The sequence below is a fragment of the Dipteris shenzhenensis genome, chromosome 15, assembly GCF_047967505.1.
Source record: "Dipteris shenzhenensis isolate YYH24624 ecotype China chromosome 15, Dip_SZ_1.0, whole genome shotgun sequence".
NCBI lineage: Eukaryota > Viridiplantae > Streptophyta > Polypodiopsida > Gleicheniales > Dipteridaceae > Dipteris > Dipteris shenzhenensis.
The window spans coordinates 55296302-55316312 of NC_141610.1; the positions used below are offsets into that span (position 1 = coordinate 55296302).

General features: G+C 47.5%; 1 protein-coding gene across 1 annotated transcript in view; it reads right to left on the reverse strand.

Moving 5' to 3' along the window:
• Positions 1 to 600: 600 nt before the first annotated feature.
• The window catches only part of LOC147894013 (ARM repeat superfamily protein), a 114630-nt gene continuing 95219 nt past the window's right edge, over positions 601 to 20011 (reverse strand). The window contains exons 30-34 of the mRNA XM_087386102.1: positions 2012 to 2077; positions 1745 to 1900; positions 1434 to 1487; positions 1225 to 1305; positions 601 to 1044 (exon numbers count right to left, since the gene is read on the reverse strand). Of these exons, the coding sequence (XP_087242228.1) occupies positions 994 to 1044; positions 1225 to 1305; positions 1434 to 1487; positions 1745 to 1900; positions 2012 to 2077 (408 nt within the window). The 3' untranslated portion in view covers positions 601 to 993. The remainder of the gene's footprint in view (positions 1045 to 1224; positions 1306 to 1433; positions 1488 to 1744; positions 1901 to 2011; positions 2078 to 20011) is intronic.

Below are 20011 nucleotides of genomic sequence, written 5' to 3' on the forward strand. Positions count from 1 at the left end.
GAGCCCTTAAAAGATCATCCGCAAGGTTGGAGAGGACTGCTTACATCTGTCTTATTAGCTGAAATACAATACAGACATGATACTTACAAAGCATCCTTGTTTCCACATGTCTACAGAAAAATGTCCTCATCCATAGAATCATAGATCTGAAGCATCTTAGCTAAAATGCTCCATTCACCTCACTCATCTTACATTCCCATGTAAACGCAACCATTTAAGACACCTCCACAGGAGACAAGCAAGGTAATATACCTTCACAAGGTGAAACAAGAGAAAAAATCTGAAGAATTAACACCAAAGAACCACCTCTTGTAATTTGTTAATCCATAATCAGACACAGCTCCTGGGCTCACTTATTATACCACAATCCCTGTAAAGATAGGTTATAAAACCTTGATGAACATCATCACAATTTACACAAACGGATGCAATGTACTTGTTTGAAATTTTAAAGGCAAGATTAGGTTTATTTAATTGAACAAAGGACTTCAGGCCTGTCCTGAGACATTGATAGCAATGACTCTTTGCGCATTTGCATATTGAACAGAAAACCATGCAACAAGTTTTTGAGGCGCTACAAAGAGAAACAAAACCAAAACAAACAAGAACTGATCCTTTATCATAATAAGGTATGGCATTCTTCAAGGCTTACAAAACAAGCTGATTGAGCTCACAGCCTTGCCAGTCTGTATCACTTTACATCACCAGCCGATTGGGATAACCTATTCCTGGTATGTGGAAAAGAATCTCATGCAATTATGGGGGCACTTGGAACATATGAACCCTTTGCCAGTAGAACAACATGGAGCTATAAGGCACTAAAACTTTGACGATAGACCAACCTGAACCCTCAATGAAATCTTATACAAGAATCCATATGACTTAACTCAAGACGCCTCACAAAGAATTACTATACAAAGTACAATCCCCAAAGTGGAGAAATGAAACTAAGGAAAGCAGAGTAAATTTTGGGACCTTTTAAGAGAGTGTAAGCTATCTTATCAAGGCTCCTTGCAGTGTAACCTTCTCTCTTTCAGACAATCCCTGTCGAACAGTGACAGCATTAGATAAAATCTTGTACATTTGTTTACACTCCGTTAGAAGTATGCATCAAAGACTTAAATAGGTCCATATGCACATCCATAAGATGCATAGACGCCACTAATTTAAACAAAGTTCATTCCCTTATGAGGAGATAAATTCGCAGAAGTAGATGCGTGCTACCTGACATACAAAATTGAAGTAATCATGATCATCAGCAGCAAACTTCTTAAGGAATTCAGCAAGATAAGAAGCAAGGTTTATCTGCATCCATAAGAATATCATCATATGCACAAGACATCCATCATATATCTTTCCACTTTGAAAGAAGAATAGCTCACATAAGCAGACAGTTTAGCTTCTACATGTGCCACAGCAGCTTAGAACTCTACCTGATTTATTGGATCTGTAGCAGCACAAGGATCCTCCTTGTAGTCTCCTTGAACCTTCATAGCAGAACAGCCATTTAGAGAATTGTACAGAAACTTCTAGAAGATATAGCCCAAAACTACATGATAGGCAACTACAAAATCATGAATACATTCATATCCAAGACATCTGTTTGTTACCCAAATAGAAAAAGGTTGACACATTCATATATCACATTGCTCTATGTTTTCCATAATAATACACTCTATTGAATGTCAATATCAATACTTGTATTCTCATGATGTCTAAAAAATCATTGCAAGAGAGAAGTAACCTCATCTGTCAAAAGATGTTTCATCTCTTCAAGAGGCTGGAACACAGATCTCTGGTTTGGCGTTGTGCTCATGGCCTGGAATGTCCCCTTGTCTCTCTCATCACCATGCTCATCCTCATCATCTTCTGCTTCGTCGACCTCCTCCCAGCTATCAACCTGATGCACATATAGCAGTTACATGTCAGAAACAAAAAGCAGACACAAAATTAACTTCACCAAGAAGCATTTCAAAACACAATCATTTGGAAAAGCTAATACTGAACTCACCTCAGTCATATCTGAAGTCCCTTGCTCTTGCATTTCTGCCAATACATTAGCTAGCAAAGAAACCAACTGCAAATCCAAGGTTCAGTATACATTCTTGAACATTAAGTGGGAACTATAATGCAAACATGCACACGGCTGCATGTGTCGGTTATTTTAAACAACATGCAAATATTCAGATAGACAAACGCATCTGTTAAAGAAGATACTGTTCATTGATAGAAACTTAAAATATTGCAATATATGAACCATGCTCATAGATTCTATAAAATCTTGGAGTACCCTTCTCCAATGAAAGGGAAACTGGTAAAGAGGCATCCATCGCTCTTGGGTTAAATCCTTTATTGTAAAAGATATACTAGATATCTCCTTCGTATGGGCTATATAATACCTTTCCAAAATGTGTCTAGTCAAAGTGACTTAGTAGCATGCATTGTTTTGTATAGTGCTCTGAGTTCATTGGGATGCATTTGGCTCGATCTATGTCCACTGGAGTAGGTCTCATATACATCTAGCCATGCATAAGCGAGGTGAGGAGTATAATCTATTGAACCTATGGTTGTGTTGGGAAATATAACACAAGCCCTCATGGGCACATGGGGGCCCTATGGGTACAATTGTGTGCAAATTATGAAGGACTCATGACAACTATTCACGCATGGACTTTGGGGGCATAAGTCCCATATGCAAAGATGTGGTTGGTGATTGCAATAATAATTGTGGAATTGAAGCGACTTGGAGTATACTGCAAATGAGCTTTTGGATGTACTTGGAAGTTGATACATGGCTACATGGCACAGTTTGAGGATACATGCGCACGGCAATGTACACGAACACTGTGCAAAGCAGCACTCGCTCCTTCAAGAGTATCGGAGTCCCTTTACTCTAGCTTGTTTGGTCGCAACTTGTGGTGGGCGTCCTTGACTTGAGGTAAACTGTGTGCATCTTGTGGGTAGTCATTGTGCACCTGTTGGCATAGTAACATGTGGTAGGGACCCAGTTCTAGATACCTGTTGCAGCGGTGATGTTGCAAAACACGGCAATGTATTAGATTTCAGGGTTTCTAGGAGGGCTGAAATAGGAAAACGCCACGTCATCAAAGGGGGGAAAGGGGGGGGGGGGGGGGGGGGGGTAAGAAAAAAAGATTTTGAGCTGTGCACACAGATTCAGAATGCTACAGGTTGAAGGAGTAGAGGCTGAGCTTTGAAGGAGGGCTGAAGGGGAGTGGATGATGAAGGTGATGGCACGCGCAGAGCGTGCCATGTGGCAGATGGAGCGTCGAGTGCGGGGGGTCCCAATCCCTCGCCTCCTAACCACGCATTCCTCTCTCTCCCCCCAAAAAGTCCCGGGAGGGATAGAGAGAGTCTTCAAATATGCCTTTTATATTCACGGCCCCCAAGAGGGCACATATGCATATGGGATTATTTCCCAATATATCCATGTGTTGACAGCGCGCAAGACCCCCTCTACAATTCATGAATTAACCATGCCGAGGGGTGAAGACCACCACCTCCAACACCCCCTTGTGGACAAACCCCAAGGTACAACTGATCAAACCAAAGGCGACCCCAACCAAAGCAAGGAGGGGCCAACCAAACAAGGCACATGGGACAAATCAAAGCCCATGTAGCCAACAAAGATCAGCCTACATGGGTAGCCTATAGCCAAAGCCCACGGTAGTCGAATCACAGTCAGTGCCTTCAACAGCCGCTGTCACCACCGCCGTAATAGTCACAAACAATGCACCACCACGAGCAATCAGTCTTTGTTGCCGCACGCAGTTGTCAGACAGTCCGCAGGTTTAGTCCTGCTCTGATACCATGATGGCATGCGCAGAGCGTGCCATGTGGCAGATGGAGCGTCGAGTGCGGGGGGTCCCAATCCCTCGCCTCCTAACCACGCATTCCTCTCTCTCCCCCCAAAAAGTCCCGGGAGGGATAAAGAGAGTCTTCAAATATGCCTTTTATATTCACGGCCCCCAAGAGGGCACATATGCATATGGGATTATTTCCCAATATATCCACGTGTCGACAGCATGCAAGACCCCCTCTACAATTCATGAATTAACCATGCCGAGGGGTGAAGGCCACCACCTCCAACAGAAGGGGGGCTGAAGCAGCTTGCAGAGAGAAAGGACTCCCAGGGAGTGAATGGGACTCAAGGAGGGCTAGAAAACCCTCAAAAGTCCAAGAGTGTGAGACTGAAGGGGTAGAGGGAGTGAAAGATTGCAAGTCGAGGCCAAAACGAAAACACAGAAAGAGAAAAAACCCGCCAGCGGGTATCGTGAAATAGAGGGAGGGGAGTTTTACTTAAAACAGCCCGTTTCAGCCAGGTCTGAAACGTTTCAACCCTGGTTTCAGCACTGAAACGCCGTTTTTGGTTGAGGGCCTTTCTCGAAAGGCATTTCAGGGCTAGGGCCTTGAAACGTGTTTCGGCGTAACTATGCTTCACATCCTTGAGCTGCAGCTGCTCCCCGCCATGCACATCCCTCACTAGTGCTTCTCCTCGGCCCCTAGCTGCCTCTCCCAATGCCTCTGCTGGCCCCGCCCTCCCCCCCCCCCCTTCGACTTGCTCATTCTCCCCCCCCCTTAGCATGTTCCTTCCCACTCCTCTTCTCCTTGCAGCATGCTTCTCCAAAACTTACCTACTTCTCCACCCCCCTGCAATCTGCTTCTCCTCTTTGCCTCACCCTCCACCCTGCTTCTCTAGCCCCCACAGCCTTCTCCCTCCTCTCAACCCCTTCCCTTCCTCTCTCCTACCTTCCGTACAGCCTCTCCCCTACCTTCCGTACAGCCGCACCTCCCGCACAGCCTCTTCCGTACCTCCGTACCTCTCGTACATCCTCTCCCGTACCTCCCGTACAACCGTACAGCCGTACCTCTACCCGTCAACACCTCTCCATCCTCAATATCTCCCGTCCGTACCTAGTCTAATCCTAGTCTAGTTCTAATCCTCCCTAACCCTGAGTTGGGCTAAACCCCCAACCCAACCCGGGGGTTAGGTTAAGCCAAGGGGTTCATCATACAGCCAACTATGGATTGGCCTACCCTCTCCTCCAAGTCCCCCTCAACTCCTTCAACATCCATCAGGACTCGGTACTCTACAGTTGCAGCCATGGCACCCTCTCCATACACACGGAATTACCAACAAGAAGGCTCAAAACAGCCCATCCTCGCGCAACAGGATCAGATTTTTTATCTGCAGCAGGCAGTGAGAGAGCTACGATTGGAGCTGGCAGAAGTAAAGGCTCGACTTCATATCTTGGAAGGGCCTGGTAAGCATGCAGTAATTGATGAGGCTGTAAAATCTTGTAAGGATTCCCCCCCTACCCCGCAGCTAGTCTCTACAGTCAAAGATCTTGTTCACACTGAAGTACAAACTGCTAGGAAGGAAGTGTTTGTGGAAGTGGACAACAAAGCAAGTAAGTCAGATATCCAAGCAGAGATTAAAGAACACGAAGCTAGATGTGATAATGCACTGAAGATTAGAATAGGGGGGCTCCCAAAAGATTGGTACAAAGAGGAGGATACATATAGTGAAATATTGACAAAGATCAAATCAAGTTTGCCCAACATTGAATGGGTGAATGATGATGAGCAAGATGATGACGACTCCAGGCTAGCTTCTATTTTGCACTATAGAGGTCATGCAATCCTTATACTAAAGTCAAAAGATATGCAGAACACGATAAGATATTTCTCATTGCAAGCAACCCTTGTCCCCCACCAACCTTTCCCTAGGGATCCGTAAACTCCAATCAATCCATATTGCTTGTTTACCCAATCTATGTCCATATCAAACGGCCTATTTCACTCAAATACGTTCCATTCTTTTGATAGATTACCAAGATAAAGTACTTATTAGCATGAAACCAGGCCAAAAGGTTTAGAAGATTAAATGAGCTACATTAGATTTGAATTTGATGAATATAGAATTAAAATTGTATGTCCAATACTATGTGCTTAAATGTTGATCAAATTAATGTGCTATATCCTCTAGTGATTTCCTAAGGGAAGGGGAGAAATATCTGAAACCAAAAAGGGGAACTCTTACACACAAATTCACCACTTAATTCAATTGAAGAAGAAGAACACAATCACACAATGATGGCAACAAGCAGATTGGGTACAATCTCCCCCCCTAGATGAGTGGCTCATGCTTCCTCATCTAGAATATTTATAATATTTCATAAGAGCACAAGGAGCCAAAATTATCACTCTCTTCCAAAATAAGGGATTTGCTTTACATAGCCTCTAGACCCCAGTATCTCGAGGACAGAGGAGTCTCACATGCACTAAGGATTGCCATTGGACAGATGCGGGTTTCGTCCCATTAGCTGAGAATTCAGATGGCAAGAGCAACAAGTATACCTAGAGAGCAACGGATCTGTATGCTATGCACATTGGGGGGGGTTGAGACAGAGGAACATTTTCTTTGTGCCTACCCAACCTACTACGAAGGACGATACGACTGTCTCTACCAGAAGGGAAGCAGCTTTCGGTCCACTCTCACGACTGATCCACTTCCATGACCAGGTCTGCAGACCAGGTCTGCATTGAGCTCTACCTGTTTGAGATGCGCTGAAACAGGGAGACACTACTATGACAGATCAGAGAGCAACAGGAGGTGACCAGACCACACAGATACAGAGGCTGATAGAGCACAAAGACGCGTCACAGATTTTCTTTTTGGTGTACTTTGTCATTAATACATCTTTCTTTCTTCAGCCTCTCCTTCCTCTCCCTCTCTCAACCCCCTCCTTTCTTTTTTCAAAGAAAGGAAACTTCTATTAATGCTTGAAAAAACCCCCATACAAATCAGCTGCCAAAAATAGGGCTGATGATGGTATATACAAGGAGAGAAAACTGGCCGGCTCAAACCAAACTGCCAACAATCCCAGCTCACTGCCTAGGGACTCTCCGGGACAGGCGCTACCAGCCACGCCGGAGGCCAATATATCCAACGGATACCTCCCGCTGAAAAGTGTAGAATATGTATGCAGGCCAGGCCTTGCAAAAAAGCTTATGTCGCTCGACAGTATCTCGTGAGCCTGGGAAACTGCGCTCCTAGCAGGCGCACAGAGTGAATATGATGTCATGCCAAATGGCTACCGGTGTAGCCGCCAATGGAGCCTGTTGTCCTCCCATCACCTGATTGCAACGGGTGACCCAATTGTTCTAGGCAGGGATACTAGCCACTGTCTTCCACACTGGCGATTGCGGGACGACGGTACGACATCAAGGAACTCCATCTGGAAGAGCTACTCACCGTGAATCATGTATGCCGGTGATACATGATCAATACCAAAAGCGTGCCATCTCTTTGTGAGTTGCACCCCCATCCCCCACGTGAAATCTCTTTGCATCCCGTGTCTTGGCCACAATCCATAATGATGTCGTCCAAATGCTCCGTGTCATAGAACAGCTCCATAGGCAATTGGGATTGTCACTAGCTCCCCCTTCGTGCATCGACCACATCTGTCGTCGACCCTCATCTGCTCCAGCCAGGGACCTATGGGTAGGCTCTTGTGAGCCACCATCCAAAAGAAATAGAAGATCTTTTGTGGTCGTAGGATAGACCACAGCCGGGACCAAAAGCGGCTGACCACCTCCCCGGGGACCTATTGCTCCATGCAATGTCGCTCCCTCAATGGGGTGCATGCTGCTGCCTCCAATTGGCTGCCTCCAATTGGATGTGTCTACCAATGCGGGTCATATAAGAAAAGAAAGGCACCTCCTCTACTTTGTCTGCGTGTCCAACCCACACTGGCCAGTACCACTCCCCGGGACCCACTGGATGTCCCTAAGAGGCCTGCCCTCCCACAACCAACAGAGTCGCCAAACTGCACCGTCTGGGGTAGCTAGGACCGTGGTCGGATCTATATCCCACGCTTTGCCCATCCGTCCAACCACTCTATATCCTCCAAGCTGCCAGCTCCCCTGCCTCTCTCTCCAACTCACCCTATAGAGGGCCACCTGGTCCCACACTGCAGAACCTATGGCGGATGAAGCCCAGGTGCTCTCTAAAAAAACGGAGCCCGAGCGGTACTCCTGTCCATGAGAACTGTCCGCCCCAACAGTGAGATCCAGGGGCTATGCACCCTCCCACCAAGACTTAGGGATCGCTGAGTCAATCTCAGCCATGCGTATGCTTGCTCCATGCGGGTGAGCGAGTGACTGTGCTCTAGCCTCTATATCCTTGGGGAGCCGTCTCTAGGACCCAAAGGATCTTATTGGGTTGCTGTCCTACTGTGCCCATCCGATGTGTGTCCTCTGTCCAAGCATCTTGCCATTAGCGTCTCTAACCTCTGGGTGTCAAAGAATAGGCTCTCTCTCGAACTCCACTCTGCAGGAAGAGCTGGCCCGAATGAGTCCTCTTGACACCCTGCGCCACACCCTCATCAAGCTCCTCATGAAGGGGATCCTCTCCCTGTGAGCGGTTCCTCTGAGAAAATCCACCTTTGGACTGCTGCCACTATAACCACTAGCTTGCTTAGGAGGGCCCAGATCTGCATCTCCGGGTCTATAATCCCCAAACCACCCGGAGCTTGTGGAAGGATCAATGTCTGCCAAGCCACTCTAGCCTTGGTGTTTTGTTTGCCATCCGAACCCTCCCAGAGAAGGTTGTGCAACAGTCTTCTGAGCTGTCCCATGCAGCCCCTGTGAAAGCAGCAGCAAGATGCGATGTACCAAGACATAGCGAGGAAAACCTGGTTGATAACAAGGGCCCTGCCTGCTAGGGAGAGTTTGGCTAAGCTCTAATATAGAATCTTGCGCCGAACACTCTCTGGAACCGGGGCAATCTGTTGCTCTGCCATGATATCCAACCCCACCTGACACCCTACGTACTTCGCCTTCTGACCGTGTGGGATCCACCTAAAGCCAAGAACTGCCCCCCAGTCACAAATCTCCTAGACCTCCTCCATGCCCATGTGGCATGAAGAAGCGTATGGATTTGGTCCAGTTGATTTGTGCCTCGGATGCCTCACAGTAGATGGCCAAAGCCCCCTTGACCGTCTTGAGACTCGCCACTGACCCCTCCACAAACAACGTTGTGTCATCCGCAAACTCTAGCAACTCGTCCTCCTCTAGCAACGTTGTGTCAGCCTGAAAGACCGACGGTCTGAGAGCGTAGAAAATAACACATGGCCGCCACAAAGAGGAGGAGGAAGAGGAAGAGGAAGGGGGCAAGAGGGCAACCCTATCCGACCGAATGGGATAAAGGGAATGCCTCCCTTGTGTGGCCACCCATGGTCACTTGGCTGAAAGGACCACCCTTGTGTTGAAACCCCATGGATCCATCGCTTGAAAAAACCCAATCGCCTCATCGTGCTCTCAAGGAAGGACCACTCCACTATCATACGTCTTCTCGAAATCCAAGAGAAGGATAGCGAAAGGCTAGGCCAACCCACTACCTCCCAGAAGGTGAAAATGTTATCCAAGATGCTACATTCTTGGACAAAACCAGTTTATGTGCCGTGAATGATATCTGGAAAGTGGGGTCTCAACCGTAGACTCAAGACCTTGGCCAAGATCTTGTATGCAGTGTCCAATGGGGTAATCGACCTCCACTGACGAATGTCCGTCCTGTCTCCCCCTTTCAGAGCAAACAAATCTAGCCGCGACTCAGAGACTGTGGGAGAGAACTTGTGTCAAAGATCTCATGGCAGGCCCGTAGGAGCGGGATACGGATATGCTCCCACAAGAAACGAAAGAAAGTCAAAGTCACAGACCATCCTCCCTTGGGCATTTCTGAGGGGGAAGGGCCTTGAGGGCCTCCCAGAGCTCCTGCGTTAAGGGGGCCTCTAAACATCTGCTCGAGTCTGGAGAGACCATTGCTAGAACTTGCTCCCACATTGCCTCTTTGGCCACGAGGGAAGCTAGGGTGTCCTCCTTTGTCGAAAAAAACTGCTTGTAAAAGTCCATAGTCATCTGTAGAATCTGTTGGGGATCTGTATACACCTGACCAGATGCATCTCTCAACCGCTGCAGTTGCGCACCTGCTGAACGTGGCGCAGTAACCTGGAAGAACTGTCGTGTCATCTTGTCCCCCTGCTGCACACATCTGGTCCAAGAAGAGTGGTATGAGAACTCAGCTCTCCGCACCTCCATATCCTGCAAGGTCAGTCTCGCAGCCCATATCTCTCGCTGAGCCACTGCGACCTAGGTTCCTACTCTCTGAGGCACTCAATGGAGGCCAAGTCCCTCCGCAAGGCTCTCTGCTGTAGGGCAAGCCTCCTCCTAAGTGTTTGGGACTATAGCTCTATGCTACTCCTCTGAACCGCCTCTACTGCCCAGGCTGCCCAACCCGCTGGGGATCCTCCCTCTAACTGCTGCTAGATCACTACAATAGAGTGCTGGACCTCCATCTCCTACAACAGGCTATCTGGGATGTGAATCCCCTTTTGGGGGAGATCCGAACGGAGCTGCTCTAAGTGAAGATTAATCGGAGAGTGATCCGACATCGCGGTACTTGCTAATATGCGGATCCCCCTCTATGCATAGCCTAGTCCCCAACATAAAAACAGGTCGAGGCACTCCAACGACCTTTCGTATCCTCCTCTGCCCAAAGGAAAAGTATAGGCTGCCTGGAGTCCTAGTGAACGCTACCTCTTGCTAGGGGTCTCGACCACTAATCGCAAACACAAACCGCTCCCAGGTACTTCGCTTTGCTGTTGGCATCTCAGAGAACAACGTCCCCGCTTGTTTATCCTCCTCAAACTCTAGATTGTTGAAGTCGCCTCCTACTAATCCACTAGTTAATATTTGGGAGACACTCAATCAGGCATCTCCAAAAGGCTCGCCGGTGCTGTCTACATGCTAGTGCATATATTTTAAGGACTCCTATCCTAAGACCTCCCGCCTCAAGACCCATCCAGAGTGGCCACCGGCTCTATGCCCACCTTCCGAGCCCACTGCATCATGAGGGAGAGATCTGCCCCGAACGCCTCTACACACTGCTGTAGCGTCCAATGTTGATGTGTCGAATGAATCTTGGCTTCTTGTGGCAGCTGGATAACTCCTACTACCAATCCTAAGCCCGATCTCTCTAGCGTGAAACCAAGTTGGAAGAAAGTGGACGAGCCATAGGCCAATCACAGGTCCAGCCCAGACGGCCACATCTACTCGTCCATCATGCGGGACAGCTGCCCCTCTATCTTATCATCAAACATCTCCGACGTCCATCTCTCCTCTCCTGTGGAGGCAAACTCCATACCCCAAAAAGGATGTGTGCAGGATTCGATCACGCTGGAAGAGACAAAACTGTCAAATCGAGAGACAGAGGATACGCATTTGGAATTGCTAGGTAGTTCCAAAGCCCCAAGCGCTAGAACTCTCGCGGCAAGGAAAGTCTAAGTCACAGTTTCGGGCCCGAGCCTTGCGAGTGAGTCCTGCTATGAAGCCATGGTCCTTTGCTAGGGGGCTCTTGCTTGTAGCATTGGGAGAGGGGATGGGGTAGGGGTCGGACCCTTGCCCTTGCACTGGGGCTGAGGGCCAAGAGGGGTATTAGAGGAGGAGGTATGGACCGCTCTGCTGTAGAAGGAGCCGGGGGGGGGGGGGAGGGGGTGATGAGGATGCTGACCTCAGGGGGTGTTGGAGGAAGAGGCGGGGCATAGCAAGGTGGGAAGAAGGGGGATACGGGGGATGATGGGGAGGGGGGGAAAGGAGGGGGAGGGAAGGGGGGAAGAATTGGGGAAGGGAGGGCATGGGGGTAGAAGCTACACTGACGTGAGGAAGGCACCTGCGTCTGTGACGAGGCCGGATGGCGCCGCCTCACCTCCAAATCCTGAAAGGGTCTCTCTGGAGGAGCATCTAACATCTATATCTCCGGACCCTGAGGATTCGGTGGAGACTGCATGTCTTCATGCTCAGCTCTCACGGGGTCTTGTACTAAAGCGAGAAAAGGAGGGGGGGCCTTTAGGTGACTGTGCTATCTACTCCGCCTAAGGGGAGGAAAATGACTCGCACTCCAATCGCTCTTTCGCCCTACATCTAGCCCTTCGTCTCCTATTCTTTCGAGACCGTTTGATTGGTTTTTTCTTACTTTTTACCAGGATCCACTTACCCTCAGAGGGCGTCATCCAAGGTGTCTGTGACTCCTGCTGGGGCTGCCTAGGAGCGTGCTGGTCCCTCTCCTCCTGCGTCTCTCCTTGCCGACTCTGTCAAAGTTGTGGGGAAGGGGGGGAAATCGTGCCTGTCCTCTAGAGCAGTCTCAGGCTAGGTGCCCCAGCTGTCAGGGAGCCCAGAGATCTCCACCCTCTATCGAAGTGTACCCCATCTAGGGTCTCGAGAAGAATCATCTTCGGGAGAGCCTCTCGATGCTCGGCAACTAGCCAGAGCTTGGGGACCCCATCATATGCTACGACTGAAGTTGTCGTAACTTGCGGGGACTCCAATACTGTACCAAAAGCCCCCCCCTATAGAAGGAACGATGAACCTGCATCCTCTCAGCAACCTCGGAAAGCGGGGTACATGGTGTGTCGTATCCATATCCTCCATTGTGAAACCATGGTACGAAGGGATAAGGTAGACCAAGTGTGGTCCCAAGAAGATCGGACTTTGCTTCACGAGGGCCTGAGTGGTGGCTGGGGAGCTACAACTGGAGCCAAAATGTGAGGTGAGAGAGAAGGAGAGAGCACACCGACACACACAATGGACACAAGATTGTGGGGATAAGAAGTATGTGTGTACCTCCCCTAGCACACAGTCAACCTTTTATATCAATGGATAAGGTTACAACACTAAGTACAAAGTACTTAGTGTACTTAACAATAAAAGTACTAACTGTACCTGGGTGGCCATAGTGCCTTTACCCCAACAACCTCCCACTTAAAGGCAATATGCCCTCAAGTAAAAATAAATGAGAGAAATACAGCATATACACAATGGAGTACAAGGCCAAAATGAGGCTCAACCTATAGCCATCAACTGTCGGCAATGTGCAAACCGCTCTGCAAGCAAGCCTTTTGTCAACAAATCTGCTGGATTGTCATCCGTGTGAATCTTGACAAGCTGAATCAGCTTATCATCTATTACCTCCCTGATGAAGTGATACTTCACATCAATGTGCTTTGTCTTTGCATGAAAGACAGGATTGTGTGCCAATTGAATAGCACTCTGACTATCACAATGCAACAATGGAATATCACCTGTAATGCCCAAGTCTCCCACTAGCCGAGATAGCCATAAGGCCTCCTTGCATGCCTCTGTGGCTGCAATATATTCAGCTTCCGTGGTAGACAAGGCTATGCACTGCTGCATCCTTGACATCCATGACACTGCACCTCCAGTGAATGTATAAACATAACCGGTAGTAGACTTCCGGTTATCTGGATGACCAGCAAAATCTGAATCCACATAACCATGCACCTTTGCATCCCGCTTGCCAAAGCATATGCACAACTCCTGTGTGCCCTTCAGGTATCTCATGATACCTTTCACTGCATTCCAATGCTTCTTGCCTGGATTTGCCATATATCTGCTAACCACTCCCACTGCAAACGCAATATCAGGTCTGGTAGCAACCATGGCATACATGAGACTGCCACAAGCTGAAGCATACGGAATCTTGGCCATTTCAGCCCTATCAGCATCTGAGTGTGGCATCTGAGTGTGGGCTGTCCATTGCACTGAGTTTCACATATGGAGGCAATGGAGAACTAAGGGTCTTCCCCCCCTCCATATGAAACCTGTGCAATACTTTGCCAATATATTCGGTTTGAGACAAATACAACAAACGCTGTCCCCTGTCTCTCCGTATCCGCATTCCCAGTTATGTGATTTGCATCACCAAGGTCCTTCATATCAAAGGCCTCATGCAATCTTTTCTTAAGGTCATCAAGCTCCTTACGAGCTTTACCAGCAATAAGCATGTCATCCACATATAAAATGAGAATGATTAAGCTGCCATTTGCAGCCCTTTTGGTATATAAGCAGTGATCGTCATCACTTCTTCTGAAACCTTGGGACTTCATAAAGGTATCAAATTTCTTATACCATTCCCTTGGTGCCTGTTTCAGCCCATAAAGGCTCTTCTTAAGCTTGCATACAAGTGACTCCTTGCCCTTGACTGCAAATCCTTCTAGCTGCTGCATGTAGATCTCCTCATGAAGATCACCGTGAAGAAAGGCTGTCTTCACATCCATTTGGCATAATTCCAAATTCTCACATGCAACCAAAGCAAGTACAATCCTGAGTGTGGTCATCTTAACCACTGGAGAAAAGATCTCATCAAAATCGACACCATACTCCTGCTTAAAGCCCTTGGCAACCAACCTGGCTTTATACCTTGGCTTAGCTCCAAGTGTGACTTTCAATCTATACACCCACTTGCATGGCAGTACTTTCATGCCCTTAAGCAACTGCACCAATTCCCAAGTACCATTTTTATGGAGACTCTCCATTTCAGACTTCATGGCTAGTTCCCATAGCCTTTTATCATGCATTTGCATTGCTTCCTTGTAACACGAAGGTTCTCCACAGTCTGTAAGCATAATAAAATCTGCTCCTGGAACAAATCTGTCTGGCTGTTTCATTTGTCAAGTGGACCTTCGGACCCATTGGTCTTGCTGTCCAACTTGCTGCTCACCTAAAACAGGTGGCTGTTCCAGTAGATCAGGCTGCAGAATTATGCCTGGGAGGTCTTCCAAAGGTGGTATGTCCCGTAGGACATCATCCGCCACTGCGGGCTGTCCATTTGGACCTGCTGCAGCATCATGCATTGGCTGATTACGCTGCTGTTGTGGCTGATTTACAGCCTGCCTGAATTGTACAGGATGTCCCGAGTCATCAATGTCAACCTCTGAAGCATCAGAAGGCTTATCTACTGTCTTAAACATACATGACTCATCAAATAAGACATCATTGCTGCGTATTAGCTTCTTATTTACAGGATCCCATAGGCAGTAACCCATCTCACCACTGTCACCATATCCAAGCAAAATGCATTTAAGAGACTTAGGATCAAGCTTGCTGCGATCTTCTCTGCGTATATGCACATACGCAGTGCAGCCAAAGACCCTCAAGTGCTTATAGCAAGGAGGTTTTCCTGTCCAAAGCTCCTCTGGCACTCTGCCATCCAGTCTTTTATTTGGTGACCTATTGATGAGGTGTACTGCTGTTTTTACAGCCTCAGCCCAAAATCCATGAGGTAAAGCAGCATGTGACATCATAGAGCGCGACTTTTCCTGTATGGTTCTATTCATACGCTCTGCAGTGCCATTCTGCGCTGCCATTCTGCGCTGGACTGTAAGGAGCAGGGAGTTCTCTTTTAATACCTCTAGCATCACAAAATGTATTGAATGCATTAGACATATACTCCCCACCGTTATCTGACCGCAAAGCCTTCAGTGTTCTGCCTGTTTGGTTCTCAACCATAGCAAGCCATTTCTGGAACACTGGAAAGACATCACTCTTCAATCGAAGAGGATACACCCACACTTTCCTTGTGGAATCATCTATAAATATGACAAAGTACCGTGCACCTCCAAGTGAAGGATTAGGCATCTCACACACATCTGTATGCACAAGCTCAAGTTGAGCATCTTTATGTCCTAATCTCCTCTTATGAGGACACTGTAACTGTCTACCATATATGCAGTGCTCACAAAACTTTAAATCAGAAAATTTCAGAGACGGTAAGTAGCCAAGGCGAGCCAATTGCTCCATTCCACTTATGCTCATATGTCCCATCCGGCTATGCCACATAGAAATATTCGGCAGCTCGGTGGCATGAATATCAGCATGATTACATACTTTAGCATGAAGAGTATACATCGTGTCAATCTTAGAACCTCTGGCAACAACCAGGGCACCTTTGGTGACCTTCCAGAAACCATGACCAAAGCTGGTCACAAAACCTTCGTCATCCAACATGCCTGTAGAAATCAAATTTTTCTTGACTCTAGGTACATGCCTGACATTGTGAAGCATAAGCTGAGTACCATCAGCAAATACAAGCCTGACATCTCCAACACCGACAATACTGCATGCATGATTATCCCCTAGAAACACGACTCCATTACTGCCTGTTGCATACTTGACAAACAATTCTCTGTAAGGTGTAACATGGAATGAGGCACCTGAGTCAATGATCCAAGAGTGCATGTCTGCAAAATCTCCTGCATGAAGAGAATGAGCATCCAAAGTAGAGAGAAATAGAACCTTTCCCTCACTGTCATAACCGTGTGTAGAATGAAGCTCTTCAATCTTCACACTGCTCTTGCCATTGATTACTGGTACAATTGCCTTTGCATCTGACGCATCAGTGTTTTTGGCTTTGTCTCTCTTATCATTTTTCAGTTTAAAGCACTGCTTTTTGGTATGTCCCTTTTTGCCACAGTAGTAGCACTCAACATCTTTGTTGGAGCGGGGCTTGCTCCTGCTGCCTTTTCCCCTTTCCTGGGATTTGCCTCTTTGCTGACTTCTCCCCCTTGCATTCAAGGCATTGTTAGGCTTTACTGCATCTTGAGCTTTCAGCTTCTGCTCTTCTTGCAAGATCAGCCCTGTGATATCTGAAAAACTTATGAAAGTGTTTGCATTTGTTACAGCTGTGGTGAATGTATCCCAACTTTCAGGAAGAGAGATCAAGAGTGCCATACCCTTGGTTTCCTCATCCACCACATACTTCTGATTCGCAAGTTGAGTAACAATTGAATTGAACTCATTGAGATGTGCATCCATGGAGGTCCCTCCCTTCATCTTCAGATTGAAGAACTTGCACAACCAATATATCTTTGTGGCTACACTTTGCTGCTCATATGTGTCTTGTAGCTTTTTCCACACACCCCAGGCTGTTGTTTCACCATCCACATTCCAAACAACACTCTCATGGAGTGACAATTCAATTATGGACATTCCCAAGCATCATCAGATGTGCCAGTGGACTTCACACCTTTGTGTATAATAGGAGCATGAAACTGCCTGAGGATTAGCACATTCAGGACCATCTTTTTCCACATCGGGTAGTTAGCAGCACCCTGCAATTTTGTAATATTAAGAAGAGAGGACTCCGAGGATGAAGCCATTACAATCAGCAGGAAATATAACCCACACTTGGGTGCCTGACTCCCTGCAAACCAAGTGCACACAGGCACTTGAACTGTGCTCAAAAAATTTAATTCCTGCAGCGGAACAACAGGAACTGCACCTGCAAATATTTCTCCCAATCAAACAGAGAATTATAACTGTTTACTGCTTGCTGCAGTATCCGAACAGCAACTGTGTTTGCATCATTAAATGCACTGTTGTACAATCAGCAATACTCTGATATTAAAGCAGCATCTGCCCTGCAATTACAGTGAAAAACAGCAGTGTATTTTGCACTCTGTACTTCTGTACAATGACTGTAATCAGCCCCACAGTTGACTCAGAACAGTACCTGACTGTACCAGAAAGTACAGAATCAGTAAATGACTGTTTGACTGTTCAAACCTGTCAACTTCAAGCTTCAAGATACCACTAAAACTGTATAACACAGTTTAGAGTAGGATTTAGGCAAAAGCCCCTTGACTGGAAGAAAAATTTCTAAGAATTTGAGTGCATTTACCGCTTCACTGACCACTGTAAGGCATTTAATTGCTTCCCCCAGCACTGATATGCATCCAATTGCAAAACCCCCAATTTGACTGGCACATTCAGTGCTCAAGTCTACAATGTAGTACTCAATGCATCTTCCACTGTCCCGTCGGTCAACAAATGCATAAGAACCCTGCAAGAATCAACTCCAAATAGGAGGATAAACGCAATGCGTGCGTATACAAGCCAATACTTGGCACTAGCTACAAAAGCCCCTTGATTCTGCAATTCAATGTTGAGGATTTCCTCACACAGTAGGCATAGACTGTTATCTGCTTCCCCCCAATACCAGTAATGCTCACAATGAGCTCGAAGGCTGCACGTATACCTGTAACACTGCCGAAGCAGTTGGAGAACTCCTGGTGGGAGCTCGTAGGCCTGGCGGGCTGATGCGGGTTGCTCGCCTGCGTGGCGAGCTGACGGCGGATTGCTGAGGGTGTCGCCTGTAAGGCGACTTGGCTGCGCGCTGGAGGAGTCGCCTATGTGGCGACTTGGCGGCCCGCTGGTGGCGTCGCCTATGCGGGCGACACTGGCCGTTGAAGCTGGCACCGCTGCTGCTGGCGTCGTCGGTGGTGGCGTCGCTGGTGGCGCTGCTGGTGGCGTCGCCGGTGGTGGCGTCGCTGGTGGCGCTGCTGCTGGCCTCGTTGGCTGCTAGCGCTGGCAGCGGATGCTGCCGGCCCTACTGAAGCAGCAGATCGATGCTGCTAGCGACGAAGATGCAACAGCTTAGGCTGCTGATAGCTTGAAGGCGTTGTTGCTGGACGAATGGCATGGAGACTCTGATACCACTTGTGAGGTGAGAGAGAAGGAGAGAGCACACCGACACACACAATGGACACAAGATTGTGGGGATAAGAAGTATGTGTGTACCTCCCCTAGCACACAGTCAACCTTTTATATCAATGGATAAGGTTACAACACTAAGTACAAAGTACTTAGTGTACTTAACAATAAAAGTACTAACTGTACTTAAGTGTACTAACTGTACTTGGGTGGCCATAGTGCCTTTACCCCAACACAAAAGACGCCCCTCCCGTAGATAGTAACCTCTTGAATGTGGTCACCCTCTACGGCTAAGCTCGCCTGAAGCCACTCTCGGATCTGCCTCCTTGATGGTGTCAAACTGACTATCCGGCCTACCACTACTCTGTCCTAAAGAGATTGAACTGCATGCTAAACCTGTTGCTTTTCCGAGGGGGAATGACAAACTTCACAGCTCTGGGAGTTGAGGATGATGCCAAGAGAGCTCCTCTGGCTAGACCAAAAGGTGACCGTCAAGTCTCTACTCCCCACCAAACAACCACTAACGCTTTGCTGCCACAAGGAGGAAAGAGAAACAATTGACCAGTCTGCAAGAGAAATGCCGATTGGACGAGCTGCAAATGCAATCCAAAAATGCTGACTTCAGAGCGACCCACTCCCAAGTTCTTGAAGTAGATGTCACCCAAGACTTTGTCACACCAAAAGAAATGCATGAGTTTCGAAGCCGAAATCGACTTGATGTGATGGGACTGATATGAGGTCTATAGCCTCTCTCGAGGCTGCCACGAAGCAAGTGACCTCACTTGGGGGCCTTCTTGATATTGCAACTGTACGGGCATAGAAGGGTGCTCGGAGCCACCCTTCTCCTGCCTATTCTGACGAAGAGGCTCAAGGGGAAGGCCACCATCCTGAAGGAGATGGAGAGAGTGAGAGCTAGAGAGAGTGAGAGAGTCGAAAGCTTGGAAGCTGTAGTTGCAAAATAGAGTGTAAAAGAGTACAACACAAAGTAGAGTTGATAAGGTTTTGTCATAGTGACAAAACCTTAGTAGTCACTAACCATAGTTAGTGAACTAACTGCAGTCATCAATAAATGTGACAAAGTAGAGATGACCACCCAATGAAGGAGTCCTCATGGGACCACAGACATCACTGTGTATAAGCTGCAATTTGCGAACAGCTTTAACTGAACCATCCTTCTTGAAGGGAAATCTATGCATTTTACCTAAAATGCACCCTTCACAGGCATGTGGAGGAGGTATCTCAAGAGGTGGCAATGCATCAACCATTGAAAATTTCTGAAGTGTCATTAAGCTGTTGTAATGCATGTGGCCATATCTGGCATGCCATAATTCTGCATTTTGCATGGCAACTGTAGGGGTAGAAATTGCCAAAGCATGAGCTGCTCTTTTCTGAAAAATATCAAGCTGAAAAAGCCCACGCAGCAGAGTACCAGATAACATTAAGGCAAAGTTAGCTTCCCTGTCCCGGACAGCACATTTGTCATCCTCAAAGATGACCTGAAATCCTTCTCTGTTAAGAGTGGACACTGAAAGGAGATTTTTGGTTATGCCAGGCACATATAAGACATCAGAAAGTCTGAAAATTGAGCCATCAATTGCAGTGAGCTCAACTTCTCCTGTGCCACGTACTGAATATGAGGAGTTGT